The 25898-nt window shown below is 42.4% G+C and overlaps 1 protein-coding gene across 4 annotated transcripts in view; it reads right to left on the reverse strand.

The window, feature by feature from the left end:
• The window catches only part of NTRK3 (neurotrophic receptor tyrosine kinase 3), a 400390-nt gene that overhangs the window by 17078 nt on the left and 357414 nt on the right, over nt 1–25898 (reverse strand). For 2 of the 4 annotated variants that reach the window (XM_086711502.1, XM_086711506.1), the window contains 2 exons: nt 9024–9065; nt 3367–3525 (listed from right to left, as the gene is read on the reverse strand). In XM_086711502.1, the coding sequence (XP_086567628.1) occupies nt 3367–3525; nt 9024–9065 (201 nt within the window). The remainder of the gene's footprint in view (nt 1–3366; nt 3526–9023; nt 9066–25898) is intronic. The other 2 variants (XM_086711501.1, XM_086711503.1) reach the window with 1 other exon arrangement.

Raw genomic sequence — 25898 nt, forward strand, 5'->3', positions numbered from 1 at the left:
TTCACACCAAGACTGCTGCACGATTCACCACTGCCCAGCTGGGTGGCCGGCGCAAGTCAGTTAACCTCACAGGGTCCCAGCACCCTCATCTGGAAGATGGGGATCAAATGTGTGCCTTGACTACCTCCTAAGTGTCGTAAAATGCAAATGAAGCCAAGAGCACGAAGCATTGGCAACGCGTACTGAAGGGGAGGCCTAAGGAGGAGTAGGAAGAAAACAAATAACGTGTGGTGGGACCCACCCCAGCTGGCCACGTGGGGACCATGCCTGTAATTTGAGCTTCATTTCCAATTTCTCAAAGGCACTTCTTTTTTTTTTTAATGTTTATTTATTTATTTTGAGAGGGAAAGAAAGAGAGCATGAACAGGCAGGGGCAGAGAGAGAGAGGGAGGGAGGGAGAGAGAATCTCAGACAGGCTCCGCACTGTCAGCACAGGGCCTGACGTGGGCTTTGAACACACGAACGGCGACATCATGATGTGAGCTGAAATCGAGAGTCGGATGCTCAACCGACTGAGCCACCCCGGCGCCCCATCAAAGGCACTTCTTTGCTGACCTCGAATACGTGACGTTTCGAGGTTTCATCTTCCACGACTTGGGTTGGTTTTAACTTCTCCCTAACTCTGGGCAACTTGCCCCAAACTCCAGTTTCCTTGTTCGGAGATGGGTTGCAATGATAAAAATACACAGAATCATCTCTAGCTGAGTGCCTCTAGTGTCTTTGCCCCCGTGACTCTGTGTTCAGTTGGGCAAGACAAGTGCCTTTGTTCTCTTTTGTCTCCCCCTGCTGACCCCAACAGTGCTATGTTGTCTCATGTCACTCTGACCCCAGGACAGCCTGTCAAACCTTCACTGGGTCAGCACCTTCCTGGTCCTGTTCAGCCCGGGGGTTGGAGCCAGCCCACGAGACTCATTTCTGTGCCAGCCCGATAGGTCTCCAGCTGCTCATATTCTCCCGTTCTTATTAGAGCCTTGTCTCCACACTCCATTACCTTCACCTCCACGGAAAGGGACCCAGCTCAGACTGCAGCAGCTGTTAACGCTACGACCAAAAGTGCTCTGTCGCGTCTTCTGCAGGGTGGGGCTGGCTGGGGTGTCAGCTTCCGTAAAGGAACCCGTGATCAGTAGCTGCCAGCACTTGGCTGCTCTGGAAGGTGGAGTGGGACAGGTGGCTGGAGGGCAGAAAGCCCACCTTCAAGGCCACTGTCTCACCGAACTGTGTTAGAAATGATCAGAAACGTTGGGGCACCCAGGTGGTTCAGTCGATTAAGCATCTGACTTCAGCTCAGGTCGTGATTTCACAGTTCGTGCATTTGAGCCCCTCGTCAGGCTCTGTGCTGATAGCTCAGAGCCTGGAGCCTGCTTCAGGTTCTATGCCTCTCTCTCTTTCTCTCCCCCTCCCCAACTTGCACATTCTCTCTCTCTCTCCCTCTCTCTCTCTCTCTCTCAAAAATAAATAAACATTTAACAAAAATGATCAGAAACACTTTCTTGGCTACTACAAGCCAACTTGGGTATCCAGGGCAGATCTTCTACTGACACGAATAGTCCCTCAACCCAGATCCCCTCTTTACTGGAGCCACCAAACTACATGGAGGCTCTGCTCAGGATGTGTGTGTGCTTCTGTGCGTGCATGTTTGTGCATGTGTGTGCACGTGTGCATGTACATGGGTGGGTATATGCATGCATGTATCCGCGTGCACACATGTTTGTGCATGTGTGTGCATGTGTGTGCATATGCGGGTGGGTGTGTGCATGTATGTGCATGCACACGTCTTTACATGTGTATGCGCATGTGCACATATGCAGGTGGGTATGTGCACACATACATGTATGTGTGCGCAAACATGTTTTTACATGTGTATGCACGTGTGCACATATGTGGGTGGGTATATGCATGTCTGTGTGCGTGCATGTTTGTACATGTGTGTGCACGTGTGCACATATGCGGGTGGGCACGCTTGTGGGAACCTTTGTGTTTACCACCAATCCCACTGCCCAAGAAAGCAGCAACAATTTTTCAAAACACTACAACAAATGGGTTTGGATACACTTTCTTTTTTTAAAGGTCATTAAAATGTCTTGTCCTACTTTGGGAAATGTGGTTAAGACTCATATAGCTTGTGATTGATGAGATACTACAGACTTAAAGAAATGCCTTCTTTTCAGTCTTAGAAACTCACTGGTTAGGGCACAGGTGAACACAGCTTCCCAAAACAAAGATACTTTCTTGAATATTCAGATAAAATCGTAATATTCAAAGGCTCCTGTGGGGGTGCCTGGGCGGCTCAGGAGGTTAAGCGTCCCCCTTCAGCTCAGGTCACGATCTCACAAGCCCCACATTGGGCTCTGTGCTGACAGCTCAGAGCCTGGAGCCTGCTTTGGCTCCTGTGTCTCCCTCTTTCTCTGCCTTTCCCCCGCTTATGCACTCTCTTTCTCTCAAAAATAAATAAACATCTAAAAAATTAAAAAAAAAATAATTGCATTCTCTTATCAGTCTGCTTGGTTGGAAATCCGAGCCCCTTACTGCCCACTAACTGTACTGAGTTCTCCAGGGCAACATGAGTCTGGTCCAGACACAAGTGAGAACCATCCTGACTGGCTCTGGAGCCAGGACTGCTGTGACCATGGCCCAAGCCCTCTCCATGCCACAGAAGCTCCCACCTCTGAGATTCTGGCCAGTCCCCTCCAGAACCCCAAACAGTCCCTTTCCCTCTGCCCTGAATCTCGACAGGTATCTGTGGAAAGTACTGAGTTATTACAGCTAACGTGCTCAGAAACGTACCTGGCACTAAATGTTAACCATTACTCAAATCTGATTACTGACATTTTTATTATTACAAATCAAAATTATAAAAACATAGAATGTGTTCATTATTATTATGTTTACTATTATGTGTCCTTTTATTCCTGGAAGTCCACACACGTCGCTCTGTCAAGAACGTGAAATGTGCCTTCCCCACCTACCATGCTGCACCTCCCTGGGATGCCCAAAGCCTTTGGGAATCCAGATAATTTGGGTGTTTCCACAAGATGGCACAATTGAAGAACTCAGAGCTGTTCTTTGTTTTCATTTTCTGTCTTAGTGAAACATGTGTGATGTTTAAGTGTAGCAGAACAAACAGGACCGTGACTCGCATCTCAATTTAAACATCTGATTTCATGCTCTCTTGACAATTATGCCACAATTCCTACAGCTATAATTTTTTTCCTACTAAGAAGCTCCCCGCTCTTGCTTCTGCCTACATAATGCCCTGCTGGCTCCAAACCCCACCTGATGTTTTGTATACTATGTCTAAGTCCTGGCCTGAGCCATCTCCTATCAGCCTTCACCCAAATCGAGGTTCCCATCTACCCCCTTCTGTACCTCTGTGTTTGAGAGCTGGAACCACGGCTGCTTTCCGTAGGTGAAGATCTCCCACAGGATCACCCCAAAGCTCCACACATCGCTCTCCGTAGTGAACTTCCGGTACATGATGCTTTCAGGGGGCATCCAACGGATGGGGAGCATGGTGTGTCCTCCCACCTAAAAGGGGTCAAGACAGAGGGACACACAGAGTGACCAGATGACCAGAGTCGGTCATGCCTGTCTGCACTCTTTATATGTAGATGTGCTCTGCATGCCTCTTATTCTAAGATAGCCACACCTTGATGCAACTTGTCTCAGAGGCCCAGTGGGGCCCTGACATCCAAGATCTACACACTGGAGGCAGCTGGAGTAGCAACTAGAGATAACCCCTAAAGGAAAGTGGGTTCCTTGACACAGAGCGTAAAGAAAGACCCCAAGATGATTCGGGGTGGGAGAGGTTTTAGAATCTGGTACTAGAGCGAACCTAACCTTGAAAGGAGGTCCACGGGAAGTCAGCAGAGTCACTGAGGGAGGCCGTCAAGTACAGGAGTATTTAGGCAGCAGGTTAAACTCCTTGGCCACGGCGGTTAAAGCACAACATTATTCATGTGCATCTAACCTGCAGAACTATGACTTTACCTCCTACCTGATGATCCTGTATTTCTCATCGCAACTTAAGACTCAGTGTTTCAAGTGAAGGGGACAGGGAAGTTCCAAATGTGTGGAAGCCACTTGCTAATAAGAAATCAGGTGGACTGAAAGAGAATTTATGACAGTTCTTAGTGACATCTCAAAGTCCAGTAAGAAAAGTGTCTTTTAAAATCTAAGGGAGGGTGCCTGGGCGGCTCAGATGGTTAAGCGTCTGACTCTTCATTTCGGCTCAGGTCATGATCTCACGGTTCATGAGACTGGGCCGCACACTGGGCTCTGCACTGTCAGTGAAGAGCCTGCTTGGGATTCTCTCCCTTTCTCTCTGTCCCTCCCCCACTAGCACACTAGCATACCACATGTGCCTGCACTTTCCCTCTCTCTCTCTCTCCCTCTCTCTCTCTCTCAAAAATAAATAACCATTTTAAATAGCCTAAGAAGACCCACCCGTGGGTCTACAGATTTGACAGTCAAGGACAAGAGGAAGTGACTGACATTCAGGGTACCCTTTCCTGAGAAAACATTAGGGAAATCCTCATGGACCAGCAGGCTAGATGTACGGTTTAAGTATAAGACAATCCACAGCTTGTTTTAGAACTCAGGCACTAACTGTATCCTTAGTAAATACAACATCAGAAACGGGGACTTTTGGCTAATACATAGAATGTGTTGTTAGGAAAGTGCTTGCCATTGATAGAAAGAGCTCTCTATAAATGTCCCGATGAACTATTAATCAGAATTTCTTGTTCTTACAGTGGGCCAGTTGGAGGTATAACAATAATGGACATTTAGGAAAGAATGACTTATTGGAAAGTGGGCACTCTTACGTCTAAAGAGGAAAATGATGTTTGCCTTATCTACTTGAAATATTTTAGAACATAAATGATTATAAGGATTTGCAGGCACTATTTTCAACCTGGGATTTTATAACCAAGATAGCTCTGTGTCGTGTGTAAAGACAAACGAGGGTGTTTCTTTCAGACAAGAAAAGACTCAGAAAGTTGATCCCTCTTGGTTTTTCAGAAAATAAAGACGAGAAAATTAACTGAGGATTATTCCAGAAAAACAGGGGGAAAATAATCTAAACTAGACAATGACTTGGAACATAACAAATACAGTACAGCAAATAAGTCACACACACAAAAAATGCAATTTAAATCTAAATAATGGTTGGGGAGCCTGGGTGGCTCAGATGGTTGAGCATCAGACTCTTGATTTCACCCCAGGTCATGATCCCAGGGGTCGTGGGATCCAGGCCTGTGTCAGGAGACTGCTTGAGATTCTCTCTCTCTCTCTCTCTCTCTCTCTCTTTCTCTCTCACTCTCTCCGTCTCCCTCTGCCCCATCCCTGCTCTCATTGTCTCTCACTTTCTAAAATTAAAAACAAAAATCTAAATAATGGTTGCTAATCTGATAGTAAAATGTAATATAATGACTAATAAAGTCTTCCAGTAAAATAGAGACATAAAGTAAATAATAATACTAATCATGCTAAGAGTACTACCATTGCTACCATTAACAGTACTTATCTGGAATGAAATCTCCAGATAATTTCACATAAGTACATAGAAGAGTAGGAAGATAAATCATTAAAGCCTGACAAAGGCTTTGTCTTTTTGGGAGGGAAAGGGAGCAGGTAGACAGTCATCAATTGTTGATTACAACGGTTTCAATTTAAATTTCCTTGCTAAAATTTTTAAGTGGCTCTTAGAAGAATAGAAATAGTACATACAGCTTTCAAACCAGTTGTTAGAAAAAAGAACCAAAAATCTCTGGCCGATACCAAAAAGGCTACAAAAAAGAGGAATGGGATAATGATGTGGCACAAAATGAAAAAGAAGTTTAAATAATACCGCTATAGACACTAAATACAAAAGGGTTGCACTGCCTCTTAAATAAGAGAAAAATTATGTTAAAAAATCAAGATGTGTGTTATTTAGAAAAGACATACATAGAAGAAAGTAACAGAAAATATTAGAAATGAAAGAATGCAAAAATACAGTAAAAATAAAAAAGGAATATATATTAAATATGCTAATATTAAAATATAATATAAAATATATTAAATCATATACACACAATATATTATTAAATGTAAAATATTGAATATTAAATATACAACATTTAAATGTAAAATATTGAAAATTAGACATGTGTGGGAAAAAATTTAGAATGCCAAGAATTAAATAAAAAGTAGTTTATATCATATTTCAAGATGGCAAAATTCACCATTATGATAATTATGACTTATTAGGCTCCAAGTAACATAGCAACAAAAATGTACAAAGAGTAAAAATAGGATATAAGCAAAAGGAAGCTGACAAAACTACCATTATAATGGAAAATCAAAACACTTCTTTCACAAATAGATCAAGAGGACGAGATAAATGAAGATATGTTTAAAAATGCAGATGAGTATGTTAACTAACTAAAATTTAAAATAAAAAATGGAGATGAGTTTTAATTGATAGATATGACTATTATGATTGTCTTTCTGCCTCCCTAAAAAAGCTGGAACATTATTTTCAATTATCTGAAACAATTTATAAAACCAATCACATATTATACCTCAAAAGAAATCTGAAATTCCAAAAGAAAAAACACAGTACATAAGAAACAATACACATTAAAAAAATGGGGTGCCTGGATGGCTCATTCAGTTAAGCATCCAACTCTTGATTTCAGTTCAGGTCATAATCTCATGGTTCGTGGGTTCAAGTCCCACATCTGGCTCTGTGCTGACAGCAGGGAGCCTGCATGGGATTCTCTGCCCCTCTCCTGCTCTCTCTTTCTCTCGCTCTCAAAAATAAAGAAATATATGTTAGGGGCGCCTGGGTGGCTCAGTCGGTTAGGCATCCGACTTCAGCTCAGGTCACAATCTCGTGGTTTGTGAGTTCAAGCCCCGCATCCGGCTCTGTGCTGACAGCTCGGAGCTTGGAGCCTGCTTCGGATTCTGTGTCTCCTTCTCTCTCTGCCCCTCCCCTGCTCATGCTCTGTCTCTCTCTGTCTCAAAAATAAATAAAACATTTTTACAAATGTTTTATTTACAAAAAAAAAGAAATATATATTTTAAAAAAAAAGAAACATTTTCTGTACCAAATAGGAATTAACAACAAAAGAATAACTTTTTAAAAAGTTTCTCTTTGGGCAATTACAAAACAATTTGATAATGGAATAACTGAAAATTAAATGTAAAATTATTTATTATGATAACAATTAAGTGTGTGTTCATTGAAGCCTATGAAATATAGCTCAAGTAAGTTTTAAAAAATACAGGATTTAAGCACTTATTTTTAAAATAGTTAAAAATATAATTAAATTAAAATTTAAAATGTGATTCCACAACAAAAGTAGTAAAGACCTACATGATCATAGAAAGCAAGAGGAAATAAATAACAAAGATAAAATGAGGAATTGTATAAAAGAAGGCAAAGTAAAACAATAACCAAAAGGGGGGAAAATGTAAAAAGGAGACTATATCTTTACAATTAATTGCTAGTTCTGTCAAAATAATATAAACCTTTGGCAAGGTTAATAAGAGCTATAGAGAAGACAAATGTAAAATGTTAAAAATATTACAACAAGAAATTTGGAAATATAGATGCCATAATTGACTTTCTAGAAAAGGTTAGTGAAAAAAAAAAAGAAAAGTAGAGAATCTAAACACAAAACAATTACAATTATAGTAAAAATTCTATACAGTAAAAATGTACAAGGGCCAAGTGGTTTTTTGGGGTAAGTTCTAAAATTTTTTATCCTATTTATACTTTTCCAAAGCAAAAAATAAAAAATAAAAAAGTAGAAACTTTCCCAGTTCATTTTCTGTAACTTGAATATTCCTGATGATAAAATCAATCAGTCAAACATAGCATACAGCCTTAAATATATGAATACAGACATAGATATTTTATCTATATATGTGTAAAGTTATGTTATAAATATAGCCTCCAAATATGAATAATGTTATATTGAATCAGCAAGATATTACAAGAATTCCATATTATAACTCAATAAGATTTATAATAGAAATGCAAGGATGCCTTAGTCTTAAGAAGTCTACTGTTTAATCAGTAAATTAAAAGATAAAAGAAAAGCCGTAATTTCAAAAGATGCCAAAAATTTCCAACACATTTACCTGATTAAATGTCCAAATTCATTAGTAATAGAAGGTAACTTCCTTTATTTAACTTACTAAATATTATATGTACTAATAAAACGTTAGAAGCATACAAAGTATCTTCTGTCACTAATTTTATGCAATACTATTCGGGTGGTCCCAACCAATGCAATAAAGCAAGAAAAAAAGCAAGGCAGAAACACTGAAGAGTCAAAGCTGCCAATGCATGCGTATGGTAAGATTATTCAAGGCATTTAATTAAAAAGCAATTCGAATCATTACATGATTTCGTAAGCTACCCATTTATAAAATGAACCTACCAAGATCAAACTGCCCTCATATACCCGTAGTAATAAATTTAATAGAAAATAAGTTGCTTAATAGCACAAAAAAGCTTAATTCCCAGGCATAAACCTAGCCAGAAAATGTACAAAGTCTACTTAAAGAAAAGTATTGAAAAACATAAAAGAAGATCTGAAATGTGGAAAGGTATGTCATTTCCTTGAATAGGAAGACAATATCATAAATCTCTCATTCCTACCTCAAATTAGTCTGCAAATTCAACACAATCTAAATGAAAACCCCCAATGGAATGATGTATGGAAATTGACAGGATGATACCAAAATTTGTCTAGAAGAATAAATACTTGATAAAAGCTAAAATACAGTTGAAATAGAACAACAAGGGAGATTTACTCTATCGGATTGCAAAACATATTATCAAACTACAGGAATGAACACACAGTGTTATTAGCATAGAAATAGACAAATTTCATTGATCAATGGAACAAAACAGGGTCCAGAAGCAGACCCATGTATAATATTGGAATTTAATATATGAAATGATGGGTTAGTAGTCAAAGTGTTGGGACAATGAACTATTCATTTGAAAAGTACACTTAGATACCTACCTCACACCATATACAAAAATCATTTCCAGATGGATTAAAGAGCTAAACATAAAAACAAAACAATAATAATATTAGAAGAAAACTTAGAAAAGTATCTGTATAACTCAGGAGAAGAAGCCCTTCCTAAATATGACACATGTTCAAGAAGCCATAAAAGATAAGATTTAGTGATACAACTTATAAAAACCAAACACTTTTTCATGGCAAAATACGAAATAAGCATAGTTAAAAGACAAATGACAGAGAAAATATTCGCAATATATGTAACAAAGGATTAAAATTCATATATTATAAAGTGTTCCTTTAAATTAGTTTTAAAACAGCAACCTGACCAAAAAAAAAAAAAAAAAAATGAGTAAAGGATAAGGGCAGATGGTCCACAAAAGGGTTACAAATGAGCACAGACATATGAAGAGACGTTAATTAAAACAATAAAGAGACACACTTTTGAATGTTATATGGGAAAAATTGAAAAGATTGAAACTATCTAGTGCTTGAAAAGGTACGAGGATAGAGTTATTCTGAAGGGTCACTGCTAAGACTTGGTGCAGCCTTGTCCGCAGGCAGCTTGGCAGAATCTGTCTACACTACAGATGTTGAGTGACTTTTAAGGCAGTAATTTCACCTCTAAGGAGCCTTAGAAAAATACTTGGTCCTATAAGCAAAAACTATTGGTTGAAGGGGATTTTTATTTCATCGTTTTTAAGGGCAACAATTTGCCCATCATTATACATAGATATGTAGTGGTTAAAAGGAATATAGGAGAGTATGTGCAGTGATGTGTAAACAGGTCTAGGATACATTAAAGGAAAACACAAGACTATATATATATATATATATATATATATATATATATACATATATATATATTAGCATTCTTATTTATGTAAAAATGTGTCATACATAAGCAAGTACATTAAAAGGGAATAATGTGTAAGTCTGTAAATGCATAGAAAATGATCCAGAAATATAGTCTAGAGAAGGAAGCGAGAGTGAGCACTGACCAAAGAGAAATCCCACTTTTTCACTATATGTATTTCTATACTGTTTGTAATTTTATCCAATCATGTATCACATTTGAAATGTTTAAAAATAATAAAAGGAAAAACTAAACACCTGAATGAAGGAAAACCAGTAGACCTAATTTACATAAGTTCTGATTCAAAAGGTAGTTTTTTTTAATGTTTTTTAACATTTATTTGTTTTTGAAAGATAGAGAGACGCAGTGCAAGCAGGGAAGGGGCAGAGAGAGAAGGAAACACAGAATCTGAAGCAGGCTCCAGGCTCTGAGCCATCAGCACAGAGCGTGACGCGGGACTCGAACCCATGAACCAACCATGAGATCATGACCTAAGCTGAAGTCGGATGCTCAACTGACTGAGCCACCCAGGTGCCCCTAGAAGGTGATGTTCTTTTAAAGAAAAATTATGTCTGTGATAGAATCTTGTGGAATGGTTTATTTTACCTGGTTTCTTGATGGAAAAAAAAAAAAGTCAGGAATACAGAAACATCCCTTTGATGCAAATTTTTAAGTAATGGATTCCTTCAAATTGATGCTGATTGTTTGCTTCATTTAATGATTTTATACACAATCCAGAAGAGGTGTTCCAGACTGAAATCTCCCAATTTACAAAGAGGGAGGAATTCAAGTGTGCTGATATAAACTCTGATGAACTTAAGTGTTTGGGAATAAAAGTATTAGAAGAGTATTAATTGGCTGCAGGGACTTCACGAAGAAAAATTGTATCAAGATTTTTACCACCAATGTGAGAGAAATTTATAAGGCATTCCTCTGGAAGTGAACTAAAATATTTCAAGAGGCCAGTAACATAACAAAAAGAGCAATAAATTGGAAGTCAGAAGCCCTGGGTTGTGATGTGACCTTAGACAAGCACTCAACCTCTGAGTTTCAACGTCCTCATCTTCAATACAGGAGTGAAACATCTCCTGCCTCCAGTGAGATCATGTATGTAAAAACCCGCCGAGTATCATTAAATCCAAAAGTATACACATAAAGTGCAATGACTGTTCACTGTGTGTGTCCTTACATGCTTGAGAACAGCATAACAAACCTAATTTCCTGGTTTCCATATTCCCCATAAAGATTTACCTGGCCAACACTGATTTTTCCCCCAGGACTATCTACATCCTTCTCCCACGCTGGAGAAATCTAGTCTGGGAAAGGTAGTGGTTAAATCCTTCGCTGATGAAAAAAAAATAATAAAAAATATATATTTACATTTATTCATAAATATATATGAATATAAATATGATATAGATATATATTTATATTTATTCACAGGGGTGCCTGGGTGGCTCAGTCAGTCTGACTTTTGGTTTCAGCTCAGATCATGATCTCAGTTTCACGAGTTCAAGCCCCGCATAGGACTCTATGCTGGCAGCCTGGAGTCTGCTTGGGAGTTTCTCCCTCTCTCTCTCTGCCCTTCCCCAACTCACGCTGTCTCTCTCTCAAAATAAATACATAAACTTAAAAAAGCTGACAAGTATTCCTAGGGTAAAACCTATCCAGACAAGCGATAGGCTGAAATAATAATCTTCATATCAGTAATATCAATTAATACACACTGAGTACCAGCCATACATCCCTCATTTAATCCTCTCTCCCTTCCTATAGGAAGGATATCCTATAGGATTCTATCCTATAGGATAGAATTCCCTATTCCTCCCTTTTCACAGATGAAGATAATATAACTTGCCTAGGCACTGCCTGAGAAATACTAGCTAATGATCCAAACTATCAGATACGTTAAAGATCTGAAGGCTGAGCTTTGAAACGGGAAACGTACAGGAATAAGGCAAAGATTCCAAGAACTGATTCTAGAAAGAAAATATGTACTTAGAGATCTTTGGATTATACTACCTTAGAGGACATTTCCACCACCTATATTATCATGGATTCCCATGTTGCCAGCCTGATCATCTGTAACGTCCTCTTTCACCCGAGGGTACAAGCAGGCACTGAAGATTACTTACTGCCCGGACCCATGATTTCATTAGGGGCTACAAAAGCGTGGAGTTCTAGCATTCCCTCTGCATGTATCAGCTGGGCATCTTCTATAAATAAAAAAGTTCCCTCATTAACTATTTGGTTATACTGATAACACTTCGTTTTGGAAATGTTCAGTTCTCTCCCTTATTATCAGCGCTCAGAATAATGAATTCGTTCCCTAGCATCCTCCAAAGGTGACCAACAAGAGGTTTGGCTTGATTCTGGGAAGCATGAAATTCGACTCATGTTGGGGTGGGGGTGGGGGTGTGGCTGTGAGTGTGTAGACAGGGGTGTCTTTTAACCCGATGAAGAGTCTCAGTTTATTATGATTGCTGTTTTTGATGCTTACTGTTCCATCTTTGGCCAGTGGCAGCCTCTTAATGTTGGTGCCTCTCGCATACCCCGGGCCTTGCTTCTGACATTAAATACTATTGGAGGCTCCGGGCGTCTGGGTGGCTCAGTCGGTTGAGCGTCCGACTTCAGCTCAGGTCATGATCTCACGGTTCGTGGGTTCGAGCCCTGCATCGGGCTCTGTGCTGACAGCTCAGAGCCTGGAGCCTGCTTTGAATCCTGTGTCTCCCTCTCTCTGCCCCTGCCCTGCTCACACACTCTCTCTCTCTCAAAAATAAATCAACATCAAAATTTTTAAAGAAAATATTGTAGGCTCATATTGTACGTTTGCTGCCCCAGCCTTAGAATACGCCATTTCTCCAAGAATCCCTGGATTCTTCTGGTGGACAATGGAATTTACAGACTACACTATGGACGCCAGGAGTGTGGTCATTGCTATTGGGTTGAGTTGCTCATTATTTCTAGGTGTCTATATTGGAAGTCGCTAGAAAAAAACTTTTCTATTGAAAGAAAATGCGTCATGAGTTCATATTGATTTTTCCAACTCAAATTTAGGATTACAGAGCTTTTACGTAACCTCTTCGATTTTATATCTATATTTTTTCTTATGCTGAAAATCTTGATTCCTATGTCAATAATATTATTTATTTGCTTTATCCTAATACATGTTCATATATAAAATAATGTAACATACTTAATGCACAGTTAGGTTTGTTTGTTTCACTTTGCTTTTTATTTTTGAGATTGCTTTAATCCTTAAAATGTAAATGTTTATAATGATGGTTTCAAGGTCAAAACCAATAAACAAGGTACATGAAATTTGAGTCTAATACCTCTCTATTCTCTCTCCCCATTCTGATCTCCTCTTTCCTATAGGTAACGACATCTTGTTTGCTTTTAGTTCATTCTTCTTTTAACATCAGAAAATACATATTACATCCATTTTCCATTTTCCTCACTCTCTTAGATACTCATTCTCAAAGTACCTGTTGTGTACTTTGCTTTTTTGTTTTGTTTTGTTTTTTGTTTGTTTGTTTATTTGTTTGTTGCTGGGATTCCCTTATTCCTTTTCTAGCTATGTAGGACTCCCCTTAGCATGACTATGCCACAGTCAGCCCCCTATAGATAGGACTTGGGTTTTTCCACCTTTTTGAATTCCACTAGAATTCCCATTCAGTGTAACAGGTGGTTTCAATCCAGGATCCACATGATTTTGGAGACAAGTAAAGTTTTTCCAGTGGGTACCCAGGCAAGAATCATTTTGAAGGATTCTGCAGATCGTAAACTCCCATATGGATTTTTTCTAACATTGACTGAGAAGCCTCTGTGGCCCAGCAAACCCTTTTCCCAATTGTGCACACACACACGCACACACGCACACACCTGCCACTCTCCAAAGGAAACACCAATCTCTCACTCATTCTAAATCTCAGGGGAGAAAACCTACCGAGTACAAACAAATAAACGCTATGAAATATTGGTACAGGTGCTGAAAATGAATGTCTCTAGTGGCTGGAAAATAAATCCTTTTGCACATCGAGTAGTTTCCAATTCTTTTCAAACAATTGAAGACGGACAGACCTAAAAGAATTATGAGCTAAGGAGAGATTTAAAAGAAATTTTGATAAGAGACCAATGTGAGATTTTAGGCAAATAGCCAGATAATAGTTCAAAGAATTGAGTCACATTACAATAACAAAACTCCTTCCTTTTTCTCTATTTGTTTACTGTGAATAACATTTCTCAGTTCTTATATTGACATATATAAAAAACAAAAGTAGAATTGATCCTGAACCTTCCTTACTTTAGCAACAAATAATATGCATTATAGGCTACTGGAAAAATGTGAGAGATGCATTTCCAAGAATATTATATTTCTTATCTTTCATATTCATCAAAGTTGTGATATATGTACATTATTTCGATCTGCTGCCTACTTCCGTGTATTGCTAATAATTGTAATGATAACTCAATCCAAAAACTATTAATATCTAGAAACTAATGGTTAGTGGACATTAAAAATTAAATTTAAATCTTCATACATATTTTCGTCACACTAAATTATGACAGAGTGGCCAATAAAAGGCTTTCGTGCATAAAAATATAACACATAAGGATAAAATCTGGTAGGGTAACTGGGATGAAAACATAAATTCAGGAAGAAAAAGGAGCCATGTAAAACTGACTGCTTATGCACTTGTTCGTGTGTTTAATAGATAATGTGTCAAATTGCTCTGGTATTTAAAGTTCATTAGATACATTACAGGAGTGATGTATTTTTTTCAATGTCAATATTTACAATATTCTGGAAATGGCATCCTTCGCAACTATTTAAAATCATGTTGCAGATTTTATATAGCAACTTAAAACGTGCAGGGGGAGCGCACAGGTGACTTTTCAAGATTCTTTTAGGGACATCAAATCTGAAGACCACAGGTCTAGAGACTGAGCCTCTAGTGATATGACATTTGAAGTCTTGTCTCTGATTCAATCTGATCTTTCCTCAAGGCGCTATCCCACCCACCCCGGCCAGCAGTGTAAGGGGAGGGAATGCAAAAGTGTGTAACAAGAGCAGCACCTCACCTCCAGCCGGGGGGCTGCCTAAAAGCCCCAGCCCCACTTCTTTAAGTCCTTGGCCCTCATTCCCCACCCTGCCTGGGGGCCAGGAGTAGCCGGACTGAAAGTATGGAAAGCAGATAGGATAGAAACTCTCAGACTCCAGTTCCCCTGAGGACAGGATGCACCGCCCGCCACACACACACACACACACACACACACACACACACACACATACACACACACGTAGTCTCCTGCAGTTCACCTCCCCACAGCCACTTCTCCTCTCCCATCATCCTGCTCTTTTCCATAGAGAGACACCCACTCCCCTGCGGTCAGAGGGATCCCACTGCTCTGGGTTAAAGAGGAACTCAGCCGAGCTCTGGAAGGTCCCCAGGTCTCTGCATCCAATTACACAGAAAAGGAGGCCACTGGTGGGTTGCAAAGACCACAGAGAAGCCCGCTTCTCTCCTAGAAGTTCAAAACGTCTATGCTCACACAACTCTGACAAGCTATAAAGGAGACAAAGTGACCCATATATTCCCGATAAAGAAACCACGACCCAGCAAAGGTGAGCAAACACAGATTCACAGGGCACGATATTTCTGGAACGAATGGAAGGATTCAATCACTAATCTGAATGGGCCAAGTCAAAATCTGTCAAAGCCCGTCAGAAGCACAGCGGCCTTCTGAACAGCGGTAAAGCCTTCGCGATGCGCGTTATTGGCAAAATAGCTTCATCATAAAGACTGCCATTCATCGTGGGTGTCATTATTTTTTAACTTAGTCAACTTTATTTTTCTTGATTGCGTGTCTCAGCACGTAAAAGAATCTCCACGCGATCTAAGCGGAACAAAAGGCTTAGCATACGCGTTCTCCATCCGCTGGAAGTTCTCCTAGTTTCCCATCTGCCTCAGTGGCTCTGCCTCTTACCCCTTGTTCTGCGTGTCAAGCGAATCATCAGCCAAGGCTGGCAGTCACCTTGAACACGCTCCCAGCAGCCACTACTACAATCTTTGGAATCACTGGCACTCTTGTTCCAGAGGGCCTGGGGTTTTCACACACCTATGCCGTACACCAGTATTAGCTACATCCAGCATACGTATACATACACCCATACATCCAGAAGGCAGGTGTGTACATGAACATATGTGTGTGTCAATACACACGCAGGTGGGTACAGTCATAGACACAAACACAGGCCTGTTGACCGTGCCCCGATCACACAAAGCTGGTGAAACCTCCCTTCGACGCCTCCTGAAACCAATGGCCTAAATGTAAAAAGAAAGGCTCCATGTCCTCTTCACATGTATCTTGTCTCCCAGACAGCAAAAATAAGCGGTTTCACTCTAAATCACTCGATGAACTCTGCCGGGAGCTTCAAAACTTCAAAATAACACGACTGTCTTTCCAGGCATTAACGCTTCTCACCACCTGCTCCTCCCCCCCCCCCCCCCCCGCCCCTCAACAGCTGGGCTGTCTTAATAGCTCCCTCCCCACAGATGTCGTCGGGCCACCAAAGCCTCAGAAATGCCATTCTGCCCTTCCAGAATGTCCCCTGTCTGCCCACCCTCCTCCTGTCCCTGATCCCCTCTCCCCTTTTTTCCCCACGTGGCTATTTTGAATCACAGATACTGTATTTTCAACCAGTTCTTCACCCCTTGGCCCAGCCCCATCTGCACATTCCCCAATCATGCCACTTTGGTGTGAAAGCCTGTATTCCTTCCAGGATGCTCTCTGGGGGACCAGCCCTACCCTGTAACTTCACCCACTCCATCTCCCCAAATCCGACATTCATCAGAATCCAGCACTCCAAAGGAGAGTCCGTGCTAGGGCTGTAGCTCGGGAACATACAAAGCTGGAAAAGGGCTTGGAAATTACTTAGCCTGCCCCCAAGGCATGAAAACCTTGGCTGGAAGAGAGGTAGTGACTCGCCCAAGGTCACTAGAAAGAGTAAATGAAATGGAGGTCCCATAGAGTGCTGTTCTTGTTTTCGAGGTAAACGTGTTCCTGGAGAAAAGCATATATTAATTAAGACATGCAAATCAAAAATACACAGATATGAAGTTTACATTTCAGTTCTATAGCTTCCTGCTTTCCATCCTGATGTGCTTAAGCTTTGGGTCACCAAGAACTCTGTTTCCCCAGTGGTGTGGGCAGTGCCTTAGGGATGTATCCATTTGTATAGTCATCTGATTTAAATTGACAGTATGTGTGTGCACTGTCACAAATGCACGTCTGTCCGTGGCGTCACCCGAGTTATGGATATTCCATGGTGAAACATTTACATAAGAGATTGAGATTTTCTATAGTGACATCAGACTTCGGACTTCATACAGCAGGCTTGTTTGCCTTCATTTTGCCTCCCCTCCTCTTCCTGATACAGTGGAACATGCTATTACCTCGCTTCCTATAGACACAAACTGAAGACCTCAGCCCTGGGTCTAGGAGGTAGTTGGAATTCTCTGGAGGGAAGGTACAGAGAAAACTCACAAAGACATCATTATAGGACGGCTCCCTCTGAGCAGGGCTTTGTGACAGTTTATGCAAAAAGCATCCATTTAGCAGAATCTCAGTGGAATGGCTGTTTCAGACTGAGCCGCTAGCCCCAGGATTAGGAAAAACCCTCAGAGTCTTCCAAAAATACAAGGAGTTTAAGAGCCAAGCTGTTTAGCAGTGTGAGCCTAGAGGATAAATAGGCCCATTGTGATTCTCCCCAAGTCTCTTACCTAGAGTTGCGTCTGCCAGAAGCAAGTTCTCAGATGGAAGTCCCCGGAACACATACCTTCTATAACTTCCCCTTTTGTTTTCCCCTTTCTAAATCCTGTCTAAATGCTGGCACTCAGTCAGAGACCTCACTGTCCTTTATTGCCCCCAAGCAATATATTTTTTTATGGAGCAGTCGGTGCAAGTCCAAAGATGTAGGTTGAAAAATAACTTGGCCCTTATTTTCTTTTACAGATGCCTAGACGTGGAGCCTCCTGGCTGCACTCAAATCTACCAGTGGAAACAAACCATAGACACGTTGTGAAAAGAGCTCAATTCACTGAACAAAGCTGGAGGTCTCACTTCGGCTCAGATGCATGGATCACACTGGATCTAGACTGATCCATCCAAACCCGAAGTGCTTGCTACACGTTCGTAGGTAAAGGAAAATAGGAAATTAAAGCCTTCTTGTGATAAATCTAGATTTTTAATTTACCCTGTTCAGCACAGGCTGCACTACCAAGGTTTTGATTTAGATTCAGATTTATTTAGCAAACATAAAATCACTTCCAGGTAAGACCAGAATATTCAATATTCAATGCCAGAAAAAAAAATCTAAGAAATATGATAACTGATATTGAAAATGTGCATATAGGATAAGGAAACAGATGATCCGAAGGGACAAAGGGGATAATGTACAAATAACTTAGCCGATGCCTCTGACTCGCTAAGCAACCTTAGGGAACTTATTTAATCCCTGGAAGACTCACCTTTCTTAAATGTAAAATAACAAACTATATAGAACATGTACAGAAATTAAATGAGATATTAAATGAAACAAGCATGCAGTTTTTCTGTACACATGCACATATGTATTACTTTTAACCTAAACCTTCCTTTTTTTAAAAAAAAAAAAAAATGTTTATTTTTTTTTGAGAGAGAGCACCAGCAGGGAAGGGGCAGAGAGAGAGGGAGACACGGAATCCAGAGCAGGCTCCAGGTTCTGAACTGTCAGCACAGAGCCCGATGCAGGGTCCAAACACACAAACTGCGAGGTCATGACCCGAGCCGAAGTCGGTGCTCAATGGACTGAGACACCCAGGCACCCCTAACCCAGACCTTCCTTGAAAGATGCTAATTTCTCAGTGCTTATGGCTATTGTATAGCACTTCCCTCTATTCCAGAAACTTGGACATTCTGCCCAGGGGCCCTTACGACAATGAGACACCACTCCTGGACTATGGATAAGGAAATTGGCTCAGGAATGGAGTGTCAGAAAGTCCATGGTAGGCAGAGGCCAAGCTAAAGGTTAATTCTTCTCATTATGGGTTTTGCGGGTTCGAGACAATTCCACCTGCAAGTGCTGGGAACACATTTCCAGGATCGGGGAGGGGGGGCTGCCAAACTAGATCCTCGGAATACTTAGCTGTCCACAAAAGCAGGGAAAACCCAAGAAGAGCAGCTAACGCTAGTCTCAGAGTGGACAAGACTGGGCAGGTTAGAATATTCTATGGCCGGAGCTCAAGGACTGTATTTCTCCTATGTGTGATGCCTCATGGCAGGAAAAAGAAAGAAAACTAAGATGATTTGAATTTAAAAAGGCGAAGACTGAGACAGGATCTTTTTCCTCAAACGGCATGCTGAGCTGCAAACTGTCTTCTCCAGCCAACTTCTCAGCGACGTTAGTGACAATAAAATACTTCCTATCGATTGGATACCCGTCAGCCTTAAGATGACGCACTGAATTCTTCGACCCTGGTTCTGGTTCTATGACATCATCTTCTGACCCTGCGCCTTCCCTCCGAGTGCGGTGGTGAACACAGCTGACGTGCGCCAATGGTACTATGAGAGAAAGACCCTTTCGAATAAGTGACAAAATATTCTCCCGTGCTAGCCAGTGAGGTCTCATCTCTAAATTAGCCCAGGCAGGGTGCCCACCTCTTAGCTCCAGATGAGAAGCTAGACTGGTTGGCTTTCTTAATTGAAAACTTTTTGTTTCTAACTCCAAGATTCCAGCAGCCTGGCACACTGACCTGCCGTTTGGAAAGGCGGTCATACAGACGGCGTGCTTAGATCACGGGAGGACGTGCCTGCACAACCACGGCTGGGGCCCCAAGTCAGCTGCCCGAGAAGCAGACAGCTTAAACCAGCCTCCATTTGCTGCTCTTGATTTCCATTTACCTCTGAGAGAATCTGTGTGGACCAGAGACTGTTCCTAAAGCCTAGTTAGCACGGTAAAACAACTCTTGACCAGCATTAACATCTAGCCTTACTCCCTACAATGACAGGGACTTCTGTACTGGTGTGGCACCTGTCACCATTAGGGGCTGCTTCTTAACTGCGTCTAAAAGAGGTTTTGCCAGCTGTGCCCGCCCCCACCCTCGATCCCCCACTGTGATAACTCCTGCTGTATGACTGGTTTGCGTATCTCTAATCTCCCTGGGCCACAGGTTGGAAGGAGGCAGGTGGCTGTATGCCTGGGCCAGTGGAGAGGTAAACTGAGGCAAGGCCTGAAGCCCCCTGGCAAACCACACCTTGCACACCCTGTTCAAGGCAAGGGCAAGATGCCCCATTAGAGGAGGTGATACGTGCAGAAGCAGGTCCCCATAGTAGGAACAGAAGGCAGCCCGTCCCGAAGCAGGTCTTCCAGTAGAGGCACGATGGCATCATGATACAGAGTCAGACACACAAGCCACAAATTCACAGCCATGTCACCGCAGGAAATCAGCTAACCTCTCTGATCCTCAGCTTCCCCATCTCTTGAACACCGGCCGTTTACCTCCGGGTGGATTAAACAGACCGTGTGGGTTAAATAAAACACTTCACGTAAAGCATTTAGCATCGTACCCAGGATGTGGCAGGCCTCGATACATGTTGGCAAGAAGCGGCAGCCACAATTGGTGCGGTGATGCTCGGGCGCTGTTCTCTGATAAATATTCTCAAGAAGCGTCCTCTGTGAGGTAACGGGCTGTGTACTTCTGTGTGTGCAGGCAGATGGAGGTATCTGGTGGTAGGAAACACTTAGGCCGGGTGAGGAAGTGAATTCCAAGTGTCCTTTGCTATAGCTCTTTCAATGTGCGCTTACCCCGAGGAAAGAGAAGTCGCTTCTGGTTGTGTGCAGTGATAATAAACAAACCAGACCCTTGCCCCCTTCCTGCCCCCTCCCTCCACCCGCCCTGTGCCCTTAACGAAGCATTCACTGGCCCCCCAGTCACAGGGCTTCCTGCAGGTTGAACAGATCAGCCAGAAAGGCACGGCTATAGCTAGAGGTAAAATCTGAGACTTCCAAACTACTCCAAATTAATCATTCTAGCTGGAGGGAGACTCGGGCCTTTGGGCCCCCCTTTTGTTTTATTAAATGCCAACTGAAAATGCCAGAAGTAGCTGGGGAAGAAGCTCAAATGGGGGATGGGAAACACTTTGCATATTTTAATTACTTCAGTAAACAACACATACCACAACAGAAACCTCCCATCCGATGGCTACATCCCCAGGCAGAGGAAAGCTGGAAGGGCACCATGGGACAGGACGTAAAAAAAATATGCCACTCTTTCCACTGGAGGCTGCCTTATCCAGCTTCTCTGAGCTGAAGCCAAGCTTCCTGTCCACCCACTGACTAGCTGCTGGGGCACTTCTTACGGGGGCAAGGAGAAACAAACACTCAGCGACTTTTCACACCGCCAAAGCTTTCCTGCGAGTCAAATGCACCTCTACCCCCAGTGGAAAATGGGTTCTTCTTTGAGTCACGAAGTAAGACCTTCTGATTCTAAAGGAGGTTCACTTGGTGCCCGAGAGGACCGGGCTCACAGATGACTTGCCAGATCTCTGGCAGGACCACAAACGTGGAAGAGTGGATAAATTCCTCCATCCACCTTCACTTAAAGGTGGGGGTTCAACCTTGGCAAAAATGATGGGATGATGTTCTCAGGGCAGCCCGCAGATGAGTGACAACAGCGGGGGACCCGTGAGCTGCGAAGTGATTAATGAACATAAGTTAGCACCGCTACTATTTTTCTGCATCATGGGTTCCTAGGTAGGCCTTCCCCTGAGAAACTCTAGGAAAGGGGTATTAATTAGCCCAACCACACAACCCGTACAGTGACTAGAGATGCCTCGAGCATCCTAGGAGGGAGGCAGCTGGAAGCAAGATCTGACACCATGGGAGGCCGTGGAATAGAGTGGAAAGAACAGTGGATTGCCACTCGGGTCGTCTGCATTCTTGCCCCAGTACTTCCAGGGTGCTTCTGTGCTTTGTACTCTCTTCTTCCTTCTTCTCGCATGTTCACAGCTGTAATAATTCCATAGCTGGACCAGAGGGCTGCTAAGACTCTTCTCCACTCAAAAACTGCGTGAGGTTGTCCCAAGCAAAATTTTCTGACCTGAATCAACATACCAAGAGCACTGAACCAAAGCTCATCTCAACATTGGCAGCCTGCCTTTCCAGAGTGGCATGTGTATGCATGTGCGTGTGTGTGTGTCTGTGTGTGTGCATGTGTGTGCATGCATGTGTGTGTGTGTGTGTGTGTGTGTATTGCAGGCGGGCCAACAAGCACAACAGGCCAGAACTCAGAAGCTCCAGGGCCCTGCCTTAGGTTTACATCATACCACCTGGCTCGTCCCTGGGCCCCTGTGTCTCATTTATAAAATTGGTAGGGTGAGGAAAAGGGCTGGGCTAGTTGGCCTTTAGGTATCATCTAGTTCCAAAGTGCTATGATTTGGTGAAGTGGAGACTGGATAAACTCTGGATGCCCCTCCCAGTGCTGTGCGGTTAGGGCTCTGAGGCTCACAAGCTTCACACAGCCTGCTACTCTACAACTGAGTCCCTGAGTGCCTCTTTGCAGCAAAGGGTGTGAGCCAAGGGTAGTCTCAGATAAAAGGTATGGAGGAGCTGTCCCTCCACACAGCATCTGGCATCCCAGGCCATAACCTGAGGCATGCAGCTGTGCGTTGCTCCTTCTCCCTTGAAAAACAAGCCCTACCTCTTGGCTTCCCCTTCAAGGTCAACAGGCGAGGGAAGGCTGTTCTGAGGATGAACCCAGGAGAAAGTCTTAAATGCTGAGCCAGTAATCACAGTTGGGTGGTTTTTTCAAAGGCATTCCTACTCTCTTATACACATTCGTGTCTCCAAAAGCACAGAAGGAAGATTAGAGCAAGTGGGCTTCTTGTGTTTAGACTAATGAAACTGGGTGAAGAATCTTCAAGGGTCACCTGATGGGTCCCCGAAAGGTGGAGCTAGGCTAACTCTGGAGTAGGTAATCCTTAGAGTTGAGCCCTCATCTTGATTCATCATAACGGATAGAAAGAGATGCTTTCAACATTTCAACGTTGGGGCCAGTAGTGGAAGGCTGGTCCCAGGCATACAGAACAGCTTGTTGAGTGCCTAAACTATATCAGGATCTGCACTGAATGAATTAAAATGCACTGCTTCATTCAGTCCTCCCAATGTGCCTTGGCTCTCGAAATTATTATTATCAACAGCACTGCATAGACGAAGGAAGAAAGGATGGGAGGGAAGGAGGGGTTAAGCAACTTATTTGAGTTCAAGAGGTTGGAGAGCGGAAGGTCCAAGCCTCACACCTAAATTATTCCGATTCCAAAACCAATGTTCTGCACCACCGAATCAGAGTTCTTATTCACATCCAAGTTGAAGGAAAACTCACTGGGACGTCTTGAGGCATATAAATTGATGGGTTTGGGGTAGCAGATCTTGGGAAGTGTGACAGGAATCCTAGAAGTTTATTTCTATAAAAACACCCGTAAAAGCTGAAGAGGGATTTTTCATTCGGAAATACCTAAATCTGCAGATGTAATGAACTAAGAAGGGAGCCTACATCAGCCCAGAGAGCACTCATCAAAATGACACCAGAAAACACTTGTATGCCCCTCATAGACAGACTAGAAAAGGCAGTCAGTTGTGGACTTTGCTTCCTTAGTCCTTCTTTTGTAGCTTTTCTCAGCATAATGTCTGGCCTGACTCAGAAACAACAGTGGTTATTTCATGCCTGGTCAGCAGGGCTCCCAAAGACAAGGCATCTCCAGTGAAGACTAGTCTCTTTTACTGAACACCTAGGTCCCGGATAATCTGTTCAACTGCTATAGCATGTATCATCATGATTTCCAAAATTCATTAGTCTTGATTCTTTGGAAATCTATCTCCCCATTATCACCTCTTTCCCTGAGATCACTGTCTCAGGCAGAAAAGGGGGAAGACGGAGAGAGAAGGAGGGATGGTAGGAAGGTTGAGTGGAGATGAGAAGGAAGGAGACAAAGACAGAGACAGAGCAATGTATGTGAAGCCTGGTGATTTAGTCCGGTCTTAGAATTAAGCGGCACCAGAAATAAGCCTTAAATCTGGATTTTGTGATTATGAACACAATGCATTGCCTCTTTGCTTAAGATAGATTGGATTAGGTTTCTGTCACTTGCAGCTAAAAGAATCTTGATATAACACTGGAAAATTTGACTCTCAATTTAGTCTCTACTTCTAGGAATAAAATGTCTATTTCTAGAAATGAACTAAGAAGGAAGACTCTGAGAGATCCCAGAGGCCCAGGTAGAAACCAACTGCCCAGCTAGGGCAGAACTACAATATGCCTTCCCTCATCCACAGAATGCCCTTTGCTCCTTTTCCACCCTGCATGGTGGCACCCACATGCCTGGGTTTCATCAGCCATAAAGCATTGCAAGGACACAGTTGACAAACATGTGGCTCTGAGACCAGCACTTGCACTGAAAGCTTTCCTTGCATGGCTGCATCCGCCCACATACCGGGCTTCTGCAGCCCAGTGCCTTTGGCTGGAGGTTACATTAGACATCTACTTTCCATTAGGGTTAGCCACAAGTGCCAGGATGGGAGGAGGCAACAAAAATCAAAGGAACCAGCTAATTCTCAAGAGAGACCCGTCTGACCCAAGCAAAAGAGACTGCGGAACTCATGTGATCCGATCCCCTCCAGTACCCCCAGACAGGAGGTCCTGTCTCAATTCTTCCAGACGAATGGGTTTCTCATGAATCATTTGTCCCGAAAGAACTGCAGAAATAAACTTCAAGATAAAGTCCAGAGCAAGGAGTACAGAATCCCATCACAAAGACTAGGGAGGTTTTCTTAACAAACAGTCCCAGATGGTACATCTAGAAGGATTCCCTTCCTTCACTGTCCTCTTCCCTCTGAACCCCTCAGCTTCTTTACTTAAAGACCTGAGCTCCACCCCATTCCAGGAAACTCCTGTCCTGCTGTTCTGGGAGTTTGCTCTGATAGGAGACATCAATTTTCAGATCACCAGAAAGCAAAATGCTAAGGGCGTTATGAGTCTAAAGAGTAATTACAACTTAAAGGGCAGAGTTCCCATCTCTGGATAAATCTCCAGCTGAGAATCAAAGGACTGGCCCTGGGAACACCAGCTCATTGCTCTGAACCTATAAGGACATGAGATACTGCATAATTTTAGGTTCCCCCTAAGAGGCTATCTTAACTATCTTGATTTGCAAGGCTTGGGAACCAACAAGAAGGTAGGAAATCACATTCTGCAATGTCAGGGCTGTTAAACTGTCAAAGTCCTAGTATGTATTATAATGTTCTCTAGTTCATGGACACTTCGCTGCATCCTGATCCACCCCACAAACTCAGTGATAGCTGAAGCACACCGACATGTAGAGAGGGTTGAAAACACTCATCCGAAGCTCTTGTTGTGTGCCCTGGGCATGGAGAGACAGGTCTGTGTTCTCAGGTTCCTCAGAAAAACTGGGTTCAATTGGGTGGAGACCTACACACCCTGAATGCTTCTAGTGCAAAAGGTATGTCTCTAATCAGGTTTCTAAGGAGGTCTTTGGACTGGGGCATACTTGTGACCACATGCTCTCACTGACTTGTGTCAAAGGCCTTGGCACTGTCCTTCCAACTGCAACTAAACATTTCCTAGAATTACAGCATACCCTGCACGTGTGAGTAGCAGGGTAGCAGGGTGGGCCTTCTATAACCTGTGAAAAGAAGGATATCCTTGTCAGCTTGAAATAGAACCAGACTTTTCTGATCTCTACTGCTGCTCCCAACTGGGACTCCATGGGACATGGGTGCAGAATAGAGAAGCCAAATGATGTTGGGATGAGTCAGTATCTTAGAAAAGGTAGCTTGCCTGCTTGCTTGGTTGTTTTTTCCAGAAAGGGGACTCAGAGGGATAAGTCAGAGGAGAGTACCCCACGGGGGAAGATGAAAGATGTTTTGCTTCTTAGCCCTGAGTAGCAAAGTGATAAAG

The sequence above is a fragment of the Puma concolor genome, chromosome B3, assembly GCF_028749965.1.
Source record: "Puma concolor isolate L17-30 chromosome B3, mPumCon1.1.hap2, whole genome shotgun sequence".
In the NCBI taxonomy this organism is placed as follows: domain Eukaryota; kingdom Metazoa; phylum Chordata; class Mammalia; order Carnivora; family Felidae; genus Puma; species Puma concolor.